The 18,240-nt window shown below is 29.9% G+C and overlaps 1 protein-coding gene across 6 annotated transcripts; it reads left to right on the top strand.

Annotated features, from left to right (window-relative positions):
- The first annotated feature begins 89 nt into the window (after window positions 1–89).
- Fmr1 (synaptic functional regulator FMR1) lies at window positions 90–16,877 on the top strand. Of its 6 annotated transcripts, XM_076775310.1 has the most exons (15): window positions 90–373; window positions 770–822; window positions 1,548–1,698; window positions 2,364–2,527; window positions 2,625–2,790; window positions 2,965–3,035; window positions 6,094–6,165; window positions 8,014–8,161; window positions 8,264–8,401; window positions 10,882–10,920; window positions 11,418–11,561; window positions 12,144–12,351; window positions 14,234–14,449; window positions 14,720–14,818; window positions 14,975–16,877. In XM_076775310.1, the coding sequence occupies exons 1-15, from the start codon at window positions 209–211 to the stop codon at window positions 15,160–15,162; spliced, it is 2,022 nt and encodes a 673-aa protein (XP_076631425.1). In that variant the 5' UTR covers window positions 90–208; the 3' UTR covers window positions 15,163–16,877. The 6 variants fall into 6 exon arrangements, with proteins under 6 accessions (XP_076631425.1, XP_076631427.1, XP_076631426.1 ...); XM_076775312.1 differs by lacking the exon at window positions 6,094–6,165 and having other exon boundaries at window positions 14,975–16,875; XM_076775311.1 differs by lacking the exon at window positions 10,882–10,920 and having other exon boundaries at window positions 14,975–16,875.
- The last annotated feature ends 1,363 nt before the right edge of the window (window positions 16,878–18,240 follow it).

Below are 18,240 nucleotides of genomic sequence, written 5' to 3'. Positions count from 1 at the left end.
TCGCGAACACTAGGATCGAACAGAAACGGCTACAGGATCGCGAGCGGCACGAAGTCATGATTTGATTTTTAATAGCGGTTACACAAGTGCACAGCTCCGTGCTGAATGTGCTCGTGCGTGTTTCAATTATCCTAGTTCTTTTAAACGTAAGTTAACGACGCTGAAAGTGGTAACACTGCACGAAGCCATCCAATAAAGAGACCGCGTCATGGAAAAGAGTTGTGTGATTGGTGAACAACGAATTTGGAGTCTCGAACTCGTGCAGCTGCCCGCTCGCCAGCATGCCTGCTGCAAAGGAGGCGAGCCGTCACACAAAAGCAAGATGGAGGATCTCACAGTCGAAGTATGCGGCGAAAACGGAGCATATTATAAGGTTCGTTCTGTGAAAAGTATACAAAAAACAGGGCGGAAGATTGAGGCCGTGGATAGACCAACTCACGGCCCATGGCGCGGTTCTAATCTCACGAAAGAGACGCCCGTACTTCGCGAAAGCGCGGCCCTCAAATGTTCGCGAGGTAACGCGGCTTCCTCCGACGCCATGTCTCGTTTGACAGGGCGTGATTTTCGTCAGCTTTTGATGTTGCGTTTCATTTCGATGTTTTCACAATTCGTGAAAACGCATTTCCATTATGTCGGAATTATATAAACAGCGATCTCGCTGATAGCCCGAATGCATCGCGATATTATGCCCGAACTTCTTACGCCACTCGCTTCGTTCCTTGATACCTAAACGAATGACTTTACATGCTTCACGTTTCATTTTTTTCAGGCCTTTGTCACCGATGTTTTTGAAGACGAGGTTCTGGTAACTTTCGAAAATGAGTAAGTTGTATGTCTACTTTTCATCAGCAATGAAATATTAGAAACTCTAGGGGTTCACTATGATAATCTGTGCTAACACAAACAGTGCAGTCTCCTGGGCAAAGAAATTATATTACTTTTATTCATTGTATCGGGTATAATGCTTTCATTACTTGATTTAACGATATCAAAAGATCTGCTTCTATGGATATTATTTGTTATCAATATTTGGATAGCTAAAATTTTCATAGATTTTTCATAATGTATTCTTTATTTTTATATACTAATGGTAAAAACTTTTAAAGTATAATATAAATGCTCCGGGGGATTTTTATTTCCATTATTTATTTTTTGCATACAAACAAATGCTTTTATTGTGTTTATCAAAGACATTGAATAAGAAATTTAGCATTCAAATGAAATATTAAATAATCATGTTTTTATAATAATACATTTGATAGCATAAAATTAATACAAACTGTAATATACATATACATGAGTAATGAATAATATTTGTCAAGTTTATTAAAAAGTAATTACATGATAATAATACTATTACGAAATAAAATTATTTTTTTAAATTGCACGATATATTTTAATCCGTCATATATGTCTATGGATTTTGTTAAAGTTTATTATAATTTCTGGACTAGATACTTAACAACAAAAGTGGTATAATATTATGCAAACCATTTGTATGTATTTTGTTTGCATAATACAATAAAAAACTATATATTATGTTGTAGTTGGCAACCGGAATCAAAGTTTCCATTTGCACAAGTACGGCTACCCCCAGAGGATGGTCCCACATCTGAATTTCAAGAGAAGCAGGAGGTTGAGGTATTTTCTAGGTCCAGTGCGCATGAAGCATGTGGTTGGTGGAAAGCCATAATTAAGGTTAGTAATAATAAACTTTTTTTATTCTTCCTATGTATTTCTTATACAACAATGTAATATAGATATTGTATATATAATTTCCATACTTGTATTTATTGTTATACAAATATATTTTGAATTTATACATAGTAATTATCAATTTAGATTAAAATACTATATTTTTTATTTAATATTTATTAACACATTGAGTGCTATGCTAGTGCATACCTACCGATTTTTCATTTGTGTCGTGTGGGGCACTGATGGTTCATATTACCATTTCTATTTTATATATTTGTAAGATATGTTTTGTAATGCTTATAAAATTACATGATAATATATATTCAATATTAAATATAAAATTAAATATTATTAAATATTAACCCTCCAGCCGCGGGTGATTTTCTTCTAAGACTATGACTCTGACAATGTATCAGAAGAATTTAAAATAGATTCAACATAGAAATAGCGACTCCTGATGCTTAAATATCATAAAAATTATAAGCTACGTTAATATTTAAATATTATGATATGTTTGATAATGTTTTGTTGCATAGTAGAAATATCAAATGACCTCCAATAGCCATGCTGCACTCAATGTGTTAAAATTGTATTTTAATATATTTATTGACAAATTTTTTTCCAGTTTCAGTTACAAAAACTATTTATAGATTAAAATGTTTCAGATGAGCAAAGGTGGTTTTCTAGTAGTTGAATATACAGGGTGGGAATGTGCGTATACCGAAATTGTAGAAGGCGAGCGACTGAGGGTAAAAAATCCTAATCCCCCCATCGATAAAAATACATTTCACAAGATCGAAATTGATGTACCTGAAGAACTAAGGGAATTGTATGTATTAGATTCTAATTATTTTATTGTGTTTATAATTAAAAAACAATTCGACAAATGTATATTGTATTACGAAAATATATTTTTATGTTTATAGTGCCAAAATGGATAATGTACATAAGGAATTTCAAAGAGCGATACGGGCGGCAGTGTGCCGATATGTGCCTGAACGAGGAGTATTGCTGGCCATCTCCCGTCATGAAAATTTACATCGTAACATTAACATGATCCAAGAAATGCATTTTAGAAACTTATCACAAAAGGTGAGTAATGAAATTAATTCGGGTTGATACAATTCACTGTGACATAAATAATAGCACTTTGCAATTTATTCAAAATACTTTCAGTATGAAGATACAAATAAACTGTATACGGATATAATATTCTTGTATCTGTTGTTTTTACATTTCCTGTAATAGTTTCTATCTATGTTACAGGTATTACTTTTGAAAAGAACCGAAGAAGCGGCACGTCAACTTGAGTCGACTAAACTTCAAACGATCGGGGGGTAAGTAAAAATATTATTGTTGGTGTTGCAATTAACAAAAAATCTTGTGACATTTAATACCTGCCTCTATCCATACATTGTCCTGGTTACCATCCTGTCTGTGGTTTGCATTTACTGGCAGAAAAATTCACAATATTTCCAATCATTAATTTATATGTTTGCTTCTGAACATCATATAATTTTCATGAATGTCATTATGTAGTCACACTACAAACGTTTATTATACATATCGTTTTCGTTTCCACATGTTACATTTGTGATTGTATATAAAATATTTCATACATTTAACATAATATATTTTCAAAATCCATAATGCAGTAAGAACTCGTTAGTTGCGTGCCGAACGGACCCGCTAGTTGCACGCGAGTTATCCCCAACACTTCTTGGAATTGACTCGAACGAGCCACTCTCCAGGCTGCCGGTACTCGATACTTGGAATCGACGAATAATGAATCACCATCATTCGGTTGCATGAAAAATTAAATTTATATAATTCTTCATTATGAGACATCATAGTCAATACAAACGTGTATTTATTATTATTTTCTAAACGCTGATCTTACAGTTTAAAACCTTCTCAGTGAGAATCGATAATGGCTATCAAATAAAAATACAAAATTCTTAGAGATGATAAGAATGCATATAAAAAGGGAGTTGTATTATGCCAGGAATACGCTAGAGAGAACAGTTTTCGAACAACACGAGAACAGTTCATGAACAGCTTGCGAACAGTTATAGCCTACGGAAACTTCGAGTTCGCGCATAATTTCTTTGATGTATCGCTTCCCGAGCGAACAGTGTCCGCTGTTCGCAAAAGTCTCCACACTGTTGGCAAGCACAGCCGCGAGCTGTTCACGAACAATAGTGTATTCCCGGCATAAAAGAAAAATTAGAAATTTTATTTTAAATTAAAAACACAATAGTAATAAGAATTCTGTATTGTTATTTGATAGGTAATATCGATTCTCATTGAGACAGACCTAAATTGTAAAGTCCAAAGCTTTGAAAGTAAAAATAAAGACATAATTATATTTAGGGATGGGCAAAATGTATTTGATCGACGATTTATATTCTGGTTGTAATTAAATGCTTAAAAGTATTCGCATGTTGTATTCAGTAGCTGTCCAACTACAGAATACTCTTATTTTGCTCCATTATTGAGTACAGAATATACAGGTATATCGTGATTACCTAGTCAGTGAATACCAAATTTAATACTCATAAATATAAGTATAAAATACAAGTGAATGTTGATACTTGATCATCACTGAGTACAATATTTCATTTTGTTCGTCATTTGTTCTAAGTATTAAATATATATATTCAGTATTTTAGTTGCCCATCCCTGTTTACTCCGGCTACGATATTCACTAATAATTATTTTGAATAAACAACCATTTACACGGATTACTTTATAATTTTTATTTTGATAGAAAGGGTTTTAATAAACTGGCAAGATTTTTCTGGTAAAAATGAGTCTATATAGAAGTAATCCAAGCGACGACTCATCGCCTTTTAAAAACTTCACTTTTTTAGTGTCTTATTCTCTGTCAATTCTTGCCCGTTAACGTTGGCTGGTGTTTGTTGTAGCGCGAGCTAAATTCGAACAATTCCTAGGGGAGAAACTCGCTACGTATTCGTTAGTTGCGTGTCGCCGGACCCGAACCGCGTGCAATTAACGAGCTTTTACCGCACGACTTTCTGTGTCAATTATTTTTGTTTTTATTTTTTCATTTTTTTATTTTTTTCTCATATTTTTGCCAATCACAAGAGCACGATGTGCATATAGTAATAAATTTGCACATGATGTACCTTTTCATCATCTGTCTTTTAGCAAATGTCACTTTCTGCTGACATACTCTTTTATTTATTTAATAATATTGTTGTATATAGGGTAATGCTATGCTTTTCGTTATTTGCTGATTACAATTATCAGCTATATAGAATATGATTAGATCAATTTTATTTCATATATTTGGTAATACACTTCCGTATATTAAATGTTTTAAATATTTTTACTGCTATTTATTGCTTTTCTATATTGGAATATTATGTTTGTAAGTCAATGGAGAAATACATTTATAAAATCCTAGAAAAGTAAGAAATTACTGTAAGGGGTAGAGAAACTATAGAGGTAGTACTTTACTGCAATTTGTTATAAATGTGGTTATTAATTACATACAATTGATATCAGTGTAAATAAGTGTTTAAATTTAAAGCTCATCAATACATCACTTTTACAGATAGTTTAATATACATATATGCAATAAAAAACGGAATAGATATGTATATATTTTCAAATTTATATATTCTTGTTAGTGAAAACAAAACTTATTGAGCCAAGATGATTATGCATTAACAGTCATATAAAAATTCATAACTTTAGATGCTTCACATGTTCCTGAAATAAACGTCACTATATATTTCAATGAATAATTGATGTAATTAGGACAGTTGCTTGCACTCGAAGTCCGTTTATCATATAGCATTCTCGATCGTTAAAATCATTTTTAATGAAATTATATTTTTAGATTGAGATACACAATATTCTTCAAAACATTCAAGTAACGGGTTTGTATGTTTTTTTATTAATTAAACAGTAATATATAATAAATCTTAGTAATTCAGTAGAAATTAAGGGATAAGTTTTCTAACACTAACTCTGGATACCAATTCATTTTTATACAGGTATGTTTCCGAACAAACATTAAATATAGTAAAAAGGTGAACAATAAATGTTTCTACAGTGTTATGTCTTGTTTTAAATTACTAATATACTAACAAAATATACATTTAAAAATATGTAGGATTCTTTAAACATTTTTTATAACACATTTCATTTGGCATCTTCAGTACCTAATTGCTTAACATCTTGGTCTGGGTATAAGGACTTTGCCAATTATTTATTTCATTTAAATATTAATGGAAGTGGATTTAAAATAAAATGTTGCAAATTTATTGGTGAGGAGCAAACAGACAGAATGGCAGGGACACAGGATAGGGCTATCATACATATGAATTTCCACTGAGTTACACCAGAGTTTCTTTCTCATTTCAGCAAATTTAGATCTTCAAACTTTATATATCAGCGTGTCTCAGACTTTGAGGCAGGAGTGAAAACAAATTCAAGGTGAGATCACAGCAGCGTGGTTTAGATTTAAGTTTAGCTTATTGTATGACAAATTACACAGCTGAATTTTTCAAATGAAAAATTAAATACACTATAAATGTGCATGCTTCGGCGTTGTGTAGATTATTCACCGAGACCCAAATGCTTTAAGTACACCGACATATAAAATTTATTATTTATTGTTTTCCACTTATTATATGTTTTGTAGTAAAATCTTGCGTAATTAATAAAATAGCGAACCGATTTAAACGTGTAGCTGTGATCAGTTTCTATTTCTCTTTTTTTACGTTTATGTGTTTGAGTAGAGTTTTTAAGTTCATTGATCTGTCCCATAAAAGAATTATATTATAGCCTGCCAATGTTTGAGAAACACTGATATATTAAGTGTCTTGCACAAAAATTGAATAACTGGTGGCTCTATCCCATATATTTTTCAATGTAAATAATTTATTTACAAAATTATGATGAGAATAAGTAAATTATATTTCATAATTAATAGGAATTATTATGGTATTTTTAATTTTCTTCTAATTATGGCACTACTTGGTTTTCATATCTTATTTGTTGTATCTCGTTATGTTTTGTTTTTACAAAACATGTAAATAATTTATACTCCATTTTCATAATACTTTGTATAATAGTGCTTGTAAACAAATATTTCACTTCTATAAGAATAAAATTGTAGTAGCATAAGTATTTTTAATTATATAAAAATAAAGTTTTATATGCTTATTTAAAAAATGATATGCCAATAAGTTTTAGTGTAACAATTCGTATGTTACTTTTGTATACAATTAAAATTGCACTAATTATTATGCTATAAATATTAAAAATTTTCTTGGTACAATAGTTTGGAATATTAAACACTTTTATTTAGAAAATAACAAATTTCTTTAAAAGTCTTTTTCACATTTTAAGTGATAGTTGAATCATTTTAAAGTTTCCAAAACTCCAGATTACAATGTATTTAAAAAAACAGTAGTAATTTGTCTATTTTTGTAACAAGAACTCATATGCATGTTTCATTTAATGACTTCTATGGTTTTATCATTTCGAATCTTAAATGTTTTCTTCATTATATCCATGCTATTACATTATATTCTTGAATAATCTGTTTGTGTATTTATTTGTTATACACATTTTTACTGCATCAAATATTTACTTTACATGTTTACTTCAACATTTTGTATCCGTGTGCGTGTGTGTGAATGTTATAAAAATTAAATTAAACATGTATTGCACATTACATGTTAAACTTTGATTTTAACTTGATACAGTTTGTGTAAACTAAATTAACAACTGTTTAGGGTCATTCTTAATTTAGCAGTAGTTTTGTAAATTTGCTTAAGTATCACCTATTATGCACATTCAATATTCCTGATAAAACATTTTTCATTTTTCAAACATTCATTACTTTTATCTGCCAGGATGCAAGCCACTGATAGGGACTTAAATTTTATTAAAATATATTGTGTTTGTCTAATTGTACTCTAATGTTGTAATATAATACTGCATGTTATTAATAAAGACCCAAATTTCATATTACTAAAATTTAAAAATTGAACATTAAATATTGTTCAGATATATTAAAAGAATTGATGTATATTAACAGTCCACTATGTTACAATATTTATAGTATTTGCAGTTAATATTGATATAGAACTAATATTAGTATTTAAATGATATACATTAATATACAGTATCATGAAATTGATAACATTAGTTTTATTTCCGTTTAATGCATATATGTTTATTATAATTTCCTGCATAATATCAGCAGGAAAATGTATGTTGTCAGTTATATTTGAAGTTAAATATTTAAAAAACAAAAAACGCTTTATTTTTTAGATATACAGATGAATTTAATGTTCGTGAAGACCTGATGGGTTTAGCAATTGGTGCTCACGGCGCAAATATTCAGCAGGCGAGAAAAGTTGATGGTATAACGAATATAGAATTAGAAGAAAATTCCTGCACATTCAAGATATCTGGAGAGGTAATTATACAAATTTTTGATTATGTCGTAAATTTGCTTTGAAAATAGAGAATATGAATGTAGAACAGAAATATTAAATGGTATATGTTTATTTGGTTACAGACACACGAAGCTGTTAAGAAGGCTCGATCCATGCTTGAATATAGTGAAGAATCCATACAAGTCCCGCGTGTTCTGGTAGGCAAAGTAATCGGGAAAAATGGTCGCATAATACAAGAAATTGTGGATAAAAGTGGTGTAGTAAGTATATTTGTACTATTATTTAGTACTTTGGTAAGTTACAGATATATTATTGCTACAGTATTTTGTATTTTTATCTTAATTTTGATTTGGACATATTTTTTTAAACAATTACAGTAATTTGATTTTATGCAATTGTTTTATTGTAAAATATATAAATGATAATATCTTTAGAAACAAATTTTAAGATATATCTTTTTTTTCTTTTTCTATTTCAATTTTACACTATATCTGGTTTAACACATTCACGTTGGCGTTTACCACCGGTGGCTTACACTTGAATATTCTATCGCGCGACGCGTACCATTGGTGACGCACACTTAGATAGTAATGACCATTAAATATGTAGCTCGTTAAATTTGTTCAGTAATTAGAAAAAATTGGCATATAGTTGAAAATTAGAATAAGGGTAATTTAACGCAGCCGTCTAATCGCGAGATACTCGAATTGTAGCGCCGACATGAACGTGTTAAATATGTATATACAGTTATTCCTTAAACTATTGCAGATATAGAAAAGTTGTTTGATTTGAAAAGGGGAGGGATATAATATTGTATAAAATATAGTATTTGTAAAGTATAATGTAACCAAACATAAACAATGCTCTAGGACAATGTAGTTGTTTTTTTTAGTAGTAAGTTGCAAATAGCGACTCTGATATTTGTTGCTATTGAAGATACAAAAAAATTGTTCAGTTTGAAGGAGGAAATATATTTTACTTGAAATTTTTGTAATATTCTTATTTGTAAAGTACAATGTTATCAAACATAAGCAATGCTTGTAGATCAGTGTAGTTATTCCTAAATCATAAGTTGAAAACTGTGATTAAGCTTAATATTGGTCGTTAAAATACAATGATGCCTTGATAATTAGTCGGGATTTTTCCTTAAAAATTAGCCGGTTCCTATTCCCACTAGTTCTTGGAACTGGCTTCCCACTTGTCTCGGCGGCTAAGTATGTTTACGCTTTTAAGTTTACTGTGTTTTTCGCGGTCTCTGAAAAAAAGACACGGAATTTCATGGAGGATCTATCTATCTTCAACTTTAGCCAGTTTCGGTCCCAAACATCAGCCAATATCCAAGGCACCACTGTATTTGTTTTGAAATGCACAATAAGATAGACGGAAATACGTAATCAAAATAGTTAAGAAAATGTAAGCAATATTATAATTGCAACAAGTAATAATTTCATCAAAAATTCAAGTTCAATATTTTTTCTTTAAAATTGCAGGTGAAGTTTTCGAAGAAGTGATTCTTCATCGATTTTTATAATTTCGGAATATGTTGTAAAAGGCGTCATTTTAAACTACTTTTTCCTTTATTTTCAATTTTAATTCTGATCATACCTATGCGTCCACAGCAATGTTTGTCTAAGCTTGTTGCAGAGTTGTATGAGCTCGCAGTTGCGGCTTGTCATTTGTTTATAAAAACGGTGCTGTAGTATATCGGGTCATCTTTAAAGACGGACTTAATTTTTATCCTTAACACAGTAAATGAAACAGCAGTGTCGCACATTTAAATATAGTCAAACCTACTTTGTTTTTGCTTATATTGTGTATATTTTTTTATTATAATATATCGATCTAAAGCAACTGGACAGCTGCAATATTTCTATAGAAACAAAAGATAAGCTGCAGCATTCGACTCGCAACGGACTCCGACAGACCTATGACATATAGGGTAGAATTTAATTATGTAGTACATCCTATAATTTTTTGAAAATTACTCGGAAATGAAGGCCGACTGCATTTAATTGGTGAAGGAAAACATTGTTCAAAATAATGCCTTTTACAACATATTTCAAAATTATACAAATTGATGAGGAACCACGCTTTTGAAAACTTTGTCAAAGTTGTATAATATTCGTATATAATATGTAATATTTATCATATTTAAAAAATAAATTATTTGATTAAACGTAAATATTTCGACCATATTTTTAGGTTTTCTTCATTCATAGATTCTTTGAACTCTCTTTAGAAATTATGACTTATAATTTTTACATAAGTCTTAATTAACGCCCTTACATTTAATTTTATGTTCTTTTTATTCATGAACTAGCTTTTTTTTTATTTTTTATTTTTTAATAAAAACTATTGTGTATATAAATTATACTAAAATGGACCTAAACATAAAGTCAAAACGTTTATGTTTAATAAAATGAACTATGCTTTATAAATAATATTGGTGTAAACAATTTTTTGTATCTTCAATAGTTGTAAAAATTATTGCATAAAATCGGACATACTGTACGTGTATTTTCATATTTACTATGCATCTTTTAAATACACTTGAAATATCATATATGATTTTTTAAGTAGATGTAAATGTTATTGTTTAACTAAAAATTTATGTCTTCAAATTTGAAATTAATTTGTTTAAAAACATTCTTAAACTCGAAAAATCAATACTGTATTGAAAATGGCAATTATTTGTTGTGGGCTGGGTATATGTTATACATATATTGTTTGTTCTCGGTAGATAACGACTGGTTCGAGTGGGAATATGTATACTGATAGAGTAAGTATATCATGTTCATTGTTTTTGATTTTTTTCACTTAGCTCAGTCAACTAAATTATACATTGTTAGAAATACTTTTAAATTTTATATAACCCACTCGAGCCAGTCCTACCCAGTTATTAATAATGTCCTTTTTATCTGCATTATTAGCAAAGTTATACCTTATGCATAGGTCACTCATGTCCATGCATTTGTTTTATGTCAAAAATTGTTTGGATTTTAAAATTGTTAATTGTTTTACGAAAGAAAAAAAAATTGAAAAATTATTTTGTTTTGATTAACGTTCGGGAAAAAATGAAAGTAATCAAAGTAATTTGTTACAAAACAATATTTAGAAAAATTTTACAGACTGATCTCCAAATCAATTGATGGAACTAATAAACAAGGGTGACTGAAAACTGATGGTATGGATGTGATGTAGGATTAAATAATTCATAGACGAATTTTTATCATTAATACTGATTAACAATATGATTCTGAATATTAAACATTTCAGGTTCGAGTAAAAATAGAAGGCGACAACGAACCTCAACCAACGATTCCAAGGGAAGAAGGTCAGGTGCCTTTCGTCTTTGTTGGTACTGTTGAAAGTATTGCTAATGCCAAAATGTTATTGGAATACCATTTGGCGCATTTGAAGGTATGACAATATAATAAATATATATCCCATTTTCTATATTTCATACTTCCAATAATATGTTTTAATTAACCTTCGTACGGCGGATTATCCGACGGCCGACTGATCGCACGGTGGATTTTTTTCTTGGAAGAACTTTTATTGCAACGGTAAATGTTTGGTTTTTTTTTTTTAAGTTAATATCAAGACAATAATTGATATTTACAGAGTACAAATAAACAGTATTTATTTTCTTTTTCTGAAATGCACGCACAAAGTACTTGTTTCATTTATTCTATAATTATTGCAAATATGATTTAAATATCACTTTCATAGTTTTATAGTTATATAAGTTCACTAAAAACGTAATCTTGATTTATTTTCTGCTTATACATTGTCAATTAATTACTTCGTTTCCTTTCTTACTACATCGATAATTTTACTTTATACATAAAAATAATTTCCTTACTCGCTTCTAATCTATCGCCGAATTCGACTAGACTGGGTTAACTGACCACAAGAATGGGGACGAATATACATGTTATTCTCCGGACGAAGGTTAATTTTTTACATACTTTACATAATTTGTTATTATTTATTTTAAAGGAAGTAGAACAGTTACGGCAAGAGAAATTAGAAATTGATCAACAGTTAAGAAGCATGCATGGATCAACCACAGGACCAATGCCGAACTTTCCTCCAGCAAGACGAGGAATGATTGTAGGCCCCGAAGAAGGTGGTGGAGGTCGTGGAGGTCGCGGTGGTCAATCTCGTGGACGTGGCAGGGGTAGGGCTCCTACCAGACACAATGCCGGTAATACTATTACTGACTATATCAATAATGCAGAGAACATACAAAAACGTAATGGCAGAAGCGGTGGGCCCAACACCAGAGACAGTAGAGAATCTAAAGATTTTAAAGATAAAGGGCGTCTTGTTACAAAAGAATTATTATCATAAAAGATTTATAGTAGAAACTCGTTTGTTTGGATTTGACGAAATAATATTCAACCTGTATAAACGCAAATCTAAATTATTCAGTATCATCTATTATCATTTGTTTGATGTGTGCAACATTAAAATATACAACATAAACAAGGTTGTATAAAACACAATAATTAATTCAAATTTTACTACGTAATAAACCGTGAAGTTTTAATTATTAGTAGAGAAATGATATATGTTTAAATATTTTCTTATATTTAAATATTAATTGATAAAATAAATGACGAACCGTACATTAAAAAATATCACTTGAAAAATCCTTGTTTATTTCTTTTATTAATTTTTTTTAATAAATTTTGTGCTCGCGTGTTTTGTACACATTATTTATTGAAAGTAAATCTCCTTATAGAATGTACTTATCAATTTATTATATATAGTATATAATAGAGATTTTTATAATAGGTATTCCGATAAACGAGTTTTTACAGTAATTCATCCTTTTAAGTACTTGAATAGTGTATTCATCAGTTACTTTAAAAAAAAATTAGAGGTTTAAAAATTTATAAATTTATCGTTAAACAAATACAAATAAGATGATTATTTTTCTAATGCATTAATATATTTGATGTTTATTTACTTAAAATATTTCTTTTGTTCAATTATATAAACTTGAAATATCTCTCGTTATAAAACTGTTTCAGCTATTAGTTTTTTGTTTGTACGTTGTTATTCGTAATTCATAGTGTTTTGTCATAATTACCTTACATTGCTTCAACTAATATCTATAGATTATTAACAATTCACATTTGTAAACTTCTTATTATGTAGAAAATGGAATTATAGTATAATGGTCACTACTAACTGTGGAACTATATATGTTTGCATGTATGTGTTTAATGGAAATGCATGTAATAACTAACTAATTTACAGCGTGTAATGCATCTGATTTATTAGTTACTTAAAATTTAAATAAAATACCACTTATTTTGTGTGCAAAATATCTAATCACATACTATATCCTATAAGTGGTTGATTTTGACTAAATAACGTATAACGATTTTAAATATTTGATTAAATTTTATAATACGCGTATTTTAGAATGAAAGACAAAAGATCTAACTTAACACTGCATTGAATGTAATCGATTTCATTGCCTTGACATATTAACATAATTAAGAGTGAACGCTATAGATTGTTTGCATGTTAATAAATAAAAAATTAAGAAATAATTATATTATTATTTTTATTAATGTTGTACTTGTATATGTTTTGTAATAAAATTTATCTTGTAAAATACCTTTACCTGAATCCAATTTTTAACTTATAAAAAAATGTTACATACCAATGATTACATACACTTGAAAAGTATTTTTATCTACTTTTAGTAAGTAAGTACCGTAATTTCATATTCTACATTAATATTTAATTTCTCATTTCGAATCATATGGATTCATAAAAATGTAAATAATTATTTTAAAAATATTGCATTACGAATTACTAAAAGGTAAATCAATAAAATTAGTGTATTTATTTTCCCAAGATGCTTGTACACTTCTCATTAATAGTCTTAATTCTTATAATATGGAGCATTAATGCGTTAGATACTACATTGATCATCACGAACAACAAGTAAGAATACAAATCTTTCAACTCTATATTTAGTTTGCAAAATGATTCAGATATTTTGTATTTAATATTTTACGTTTATATACGAACTTAGTTTTTTTTTATAAATGTTATTTAATTTACAGGGTTACGTCGAGATACCTTAGACGGTAGCGAAGACCGAATAAGAGATCTGCCTCCAAGGGGTGGCCATCAAGGAGGTGCAGGAAATTCAGGATACATGGGTGGTAGACAAGGTCGTCCTCCAGCTCAACGTAGAGATCGTAGAGATGAGCGCCGTCGAACAACTGATGATGAAGATACAGTTCTCGATAGCCAAGACGTTTCAAGCATTGATAGAGGTAATAATATTTTTCAGATAACATTTTATAATGGAACAACCGTTTCGTCCTAAGGAGAATAGAATATTAAATTTAAATGCTTTGAGAGTGGCATGGATTGCAAAGCAAACACTTGTGACCATCTAACACTAACAATGTCAATGACGATTACTAATGCACGCTACTAACATATGCAGTAGCTTTCTATATAGTCGGTTAAGTATATTTACATTTTGGGTTTTATCATAATATAATATGAGAAGATGGTCACAATGGTTCGTCTATGCATAGAGTCTGTATCAAGTGTGGAGGGTGGACCTAAAGGCATAAGGCGGAGACGGCTTCGACGTTCTCGACAACGTAGTTCTACACCGACAAATAGCGAGAAAGGTAACTATATGCAGGAGCTCACACGGTATTCCTTTAGGACGATCGGTTTTGGCAGGATGTAGGATTTAAACACACTATTAAAAATGCACTTCAAGACAAATCTTAATATTTTTGAATATACAAAAATATTCAGAGTTAATATATGCATTTGTTTAGGCAGCAATGCCGGCCCAGGAGACCAGTCAACCGTAATTAGTAAAGAAGGGACACCAGGAAATGACATTTCTGCATCTAACAACAGTTCCCAAGGGCCTAAAGCCCAAAGAGAATCACGGTTTCGTCATCCTCGTATACAACAGAGCAATAAGCCTAAAGAAGCTCTGGTTAATGGTACCAGTGGCTAAATAACCATTACGATCGTCAACTGCTACTTATGTATAACACTACACCTGATGAGAGCTATTAACACCCAGCACATAACATGACGCATACCTACGCAAGGACTACACGATTATGGAACGCGACATGATTAGTCTACGCTCGTTGTTAAGACTGTTTGCTACCGATAAGAATACGACAGTTGTTTAAGAAATCGTCATTCTCCTTAAACACATTTAAGGACACACATTAATATCCATGCATGGTTTAGTTTAATGATAGTAATTATGCTATCATGTTTGATATATGGATACATTCATTGGGAGATAGTAGAAGCATCTGGTAAAAGGAATCCCCTGATTGTGAAACTGTGCCTCATTTTTATACCAAGCTCCCAATTTGCGTGACAGTAATTTCGACGTACTATATAGTACCTCTTAATCACTTGTGAAATGATCCAATAATAAGCTGGATATTCGTGGCTCGTACGTCAATTATCAATTTGAACAATTTTCGTCTAGATGTGTCGCTATATTCATGACAAAAGAACACGATACGTACGAAAACGCAGAATGTACTCAATTTCAATGTTATTTCTATTCCCTTGATTAATTAAATGTTTGTTGTCTGAAGTTTTTTAATACTTTTAAACATACATTCTAAGTAGAGGTACGATGTTTGTGTTATTTTGTATTCGTTTTTTTAAAAAACGAAGATTGAACTCACTGGATATAACTGTTCAGCGACATAACTAGGACGAAACTGAATGTGATGTAAGAAAAATGGATTTCCGTTGTTAAATATAACAATGGTAGGCGGCAGCTGCATGAAATCTGGGTTAAAGGTGTTCCCAATGATGTTCCTTCTATTTACTTCACAAGATTGAGTTTTTTTTTGGTTTACAATTACTAGTAGAATTATTTAACAACACTAGATTTTTATGTTTCAATGCTGAGTGTTGATTAATAATACCATGATGAATGCTAAAATGACTTATTTGATTATAAAAAACACAAATGGGTGTGCACAAGAAGTCGGTTTTTATTTCCGGGTTCACTTCTCACGTAATTTAGTCTTTTTTTTTTTTTATTACAGTCTAAGCATACTATATCAAACATTAGAATTTGATATAAAGTTCGTTTCTGCATTGTTTCGCATGATTTAAAAGGAAAGTAAACGTATACTTAGTAATACCAATGTATGATGTGCCAGAGAAGGAATGATACATGTTTTATGATATCTAGCTGAAGTGCAGACTTAGCGCATACCTTTATTACTATAATACTACTTAGTCGAAATGTGGATGTCTGAAAAAATAAATTAGCTTTACTATACTAAGCTATAAAATAGATATGGCTAACTGTTTTAAATTGATTATCAGTAAATATTAAAACTTAACTGTCAATTTAAAGCAGTTGCCTCTTCTTCCGGATATGACAACAACTAATCGGACGTGTCTCATGAATTTTGCAAAAACGCATGGCGGTTAATGCAATACTTGACACCTAATAAAACAGCTGCCATTTTATCTGAATATTCTTATGGCAGCCAAAAAAAAACTGAGATATCCCCCAACTTGCTTGTTTCAGATACATTTGTATTGATTGCAGTTTGTGCATAATTTAAGAATAAAACATTTCTGTACATAGAGCGGTCATTAGTATGATGAACCACAATTTTTCCAAAACATTAATAATCATTTTCTAATCTTGTCAGTCGTTTTAAAATGCAACCTTCGTTCCTATCCTCAACTTTCATACATTATTTTGTATTGTAACATCAATACTGTTCTATTAGTTTTCCTGAGTTTCTTAATTAGTTAAAATATGTAAAGTGTAGTTTAATATTGATCATAAAACTTTGATTCGCAATTAGAACAAATATATTAAAAAATTAACAAATATTTATGCTTTAAAATTATTTAATTAAATAGACATTTTTGCGTGGAAGCAAATAAAAATGTGTCGATTGTTTGTTTTTTTTTTATATATTTTACATATTCTTATTTCTTTCAGAAATATTTTAAGTTTGAAGCATTATGAAAGATAAAATGATTAAAGTATAACATATAATTGTATTCATTATACGCTTTTAAAATGTTTTTTATGTATGTCTGTAATGATTTTGTAAATAGTCTTTTATAATTGTACTATTTACTACAATTTTCAAGTGCACGAAGTCAAAATGCTAACAAAGATTAGGTTTGGATGCAATAACGATAAGGTAATGTATATAAATACTATATCGATAAGGTGATGTAAATAAGTTCATTATAATTCTTGCTATAAATCAAGTTTAATTTTGTGTAATAAAAATTTAAGGAAGGTATATTCTATAAAATTTAATATACATATAGATTAAAATAATAAACTTTTTTTTTTAATACGTTTATTGCGGTACAAGACATGTTTTGTGACGCGTTTCATTCTTTATGTTATATTTCATTAAACCTTCGTTATATTTTAAAATGATATGTAATTCGAATGTATGTAGGCTGTGTAGCGCTAAATATGAAAATGTAATATAAAATGTAATTGATCTATACTGTCCAATTTCACCAAATATTCAAGTCCTTAAAAAAGTATTGTAGCAAATGTGTTAATACATACATTCAGCTATTAATTCTTCGAGTAGTAAATTTCCTACCTAAATAATATGAATTTATTGAGTTAGCTACGATATTAAAAATAACAGATTATTGATGAAGATGCTAATGAAAATAAAAAACCAAAAAAAAAAAAAAATGCAAATACATAGTTGTGTGAACCGTGATGCAATAATTTTTCATGAATATGTGCGTTATAAATACCACTAAATATTCCCAGCAACTTTAATTCTTGCCTTTCTAGAAGAAAGTTACCAGCTTGAATACCAATAAAAAAAGTCTTTCGGCAGGCATTTGAATATTATTGTGCGAGGGTAGATTACATTTTAATTGTTTATGTATTTTTGTAGGGAGCATGCAGTAATTCCTCAAGGAGACCAACAGGGAGTGTGATTATGAGCACCGAAATACACCACTCGATATACTAGCGTGACAAACGCACCAATAAAGAGATTCGTCCATACCAGGTATATGTAGTAATTTTTCCCCCAGTATCCGC

Source organism: Colletes latitarsis, chromosome 10, assembly GCF_051014445.1.
Source record: "Colletes latitarsis isolate SP2378_abdomen chromosome 10, iyColLati1, whole genome shotgun sequence".
In the NCBI taxonomy this organism is placed as follows: domain Eukaryota; kingdom Metazoa; phylum Arthropoda; class Insecta; order Hymenoptera; family Colletidae; genus Colletes; species Colletes latitarsis.
The sequence above is the reverse complement of the archived record's forward strand: the minus strand, read 5'-3'. Positions and strand labels throughout refer to the sequence as shown.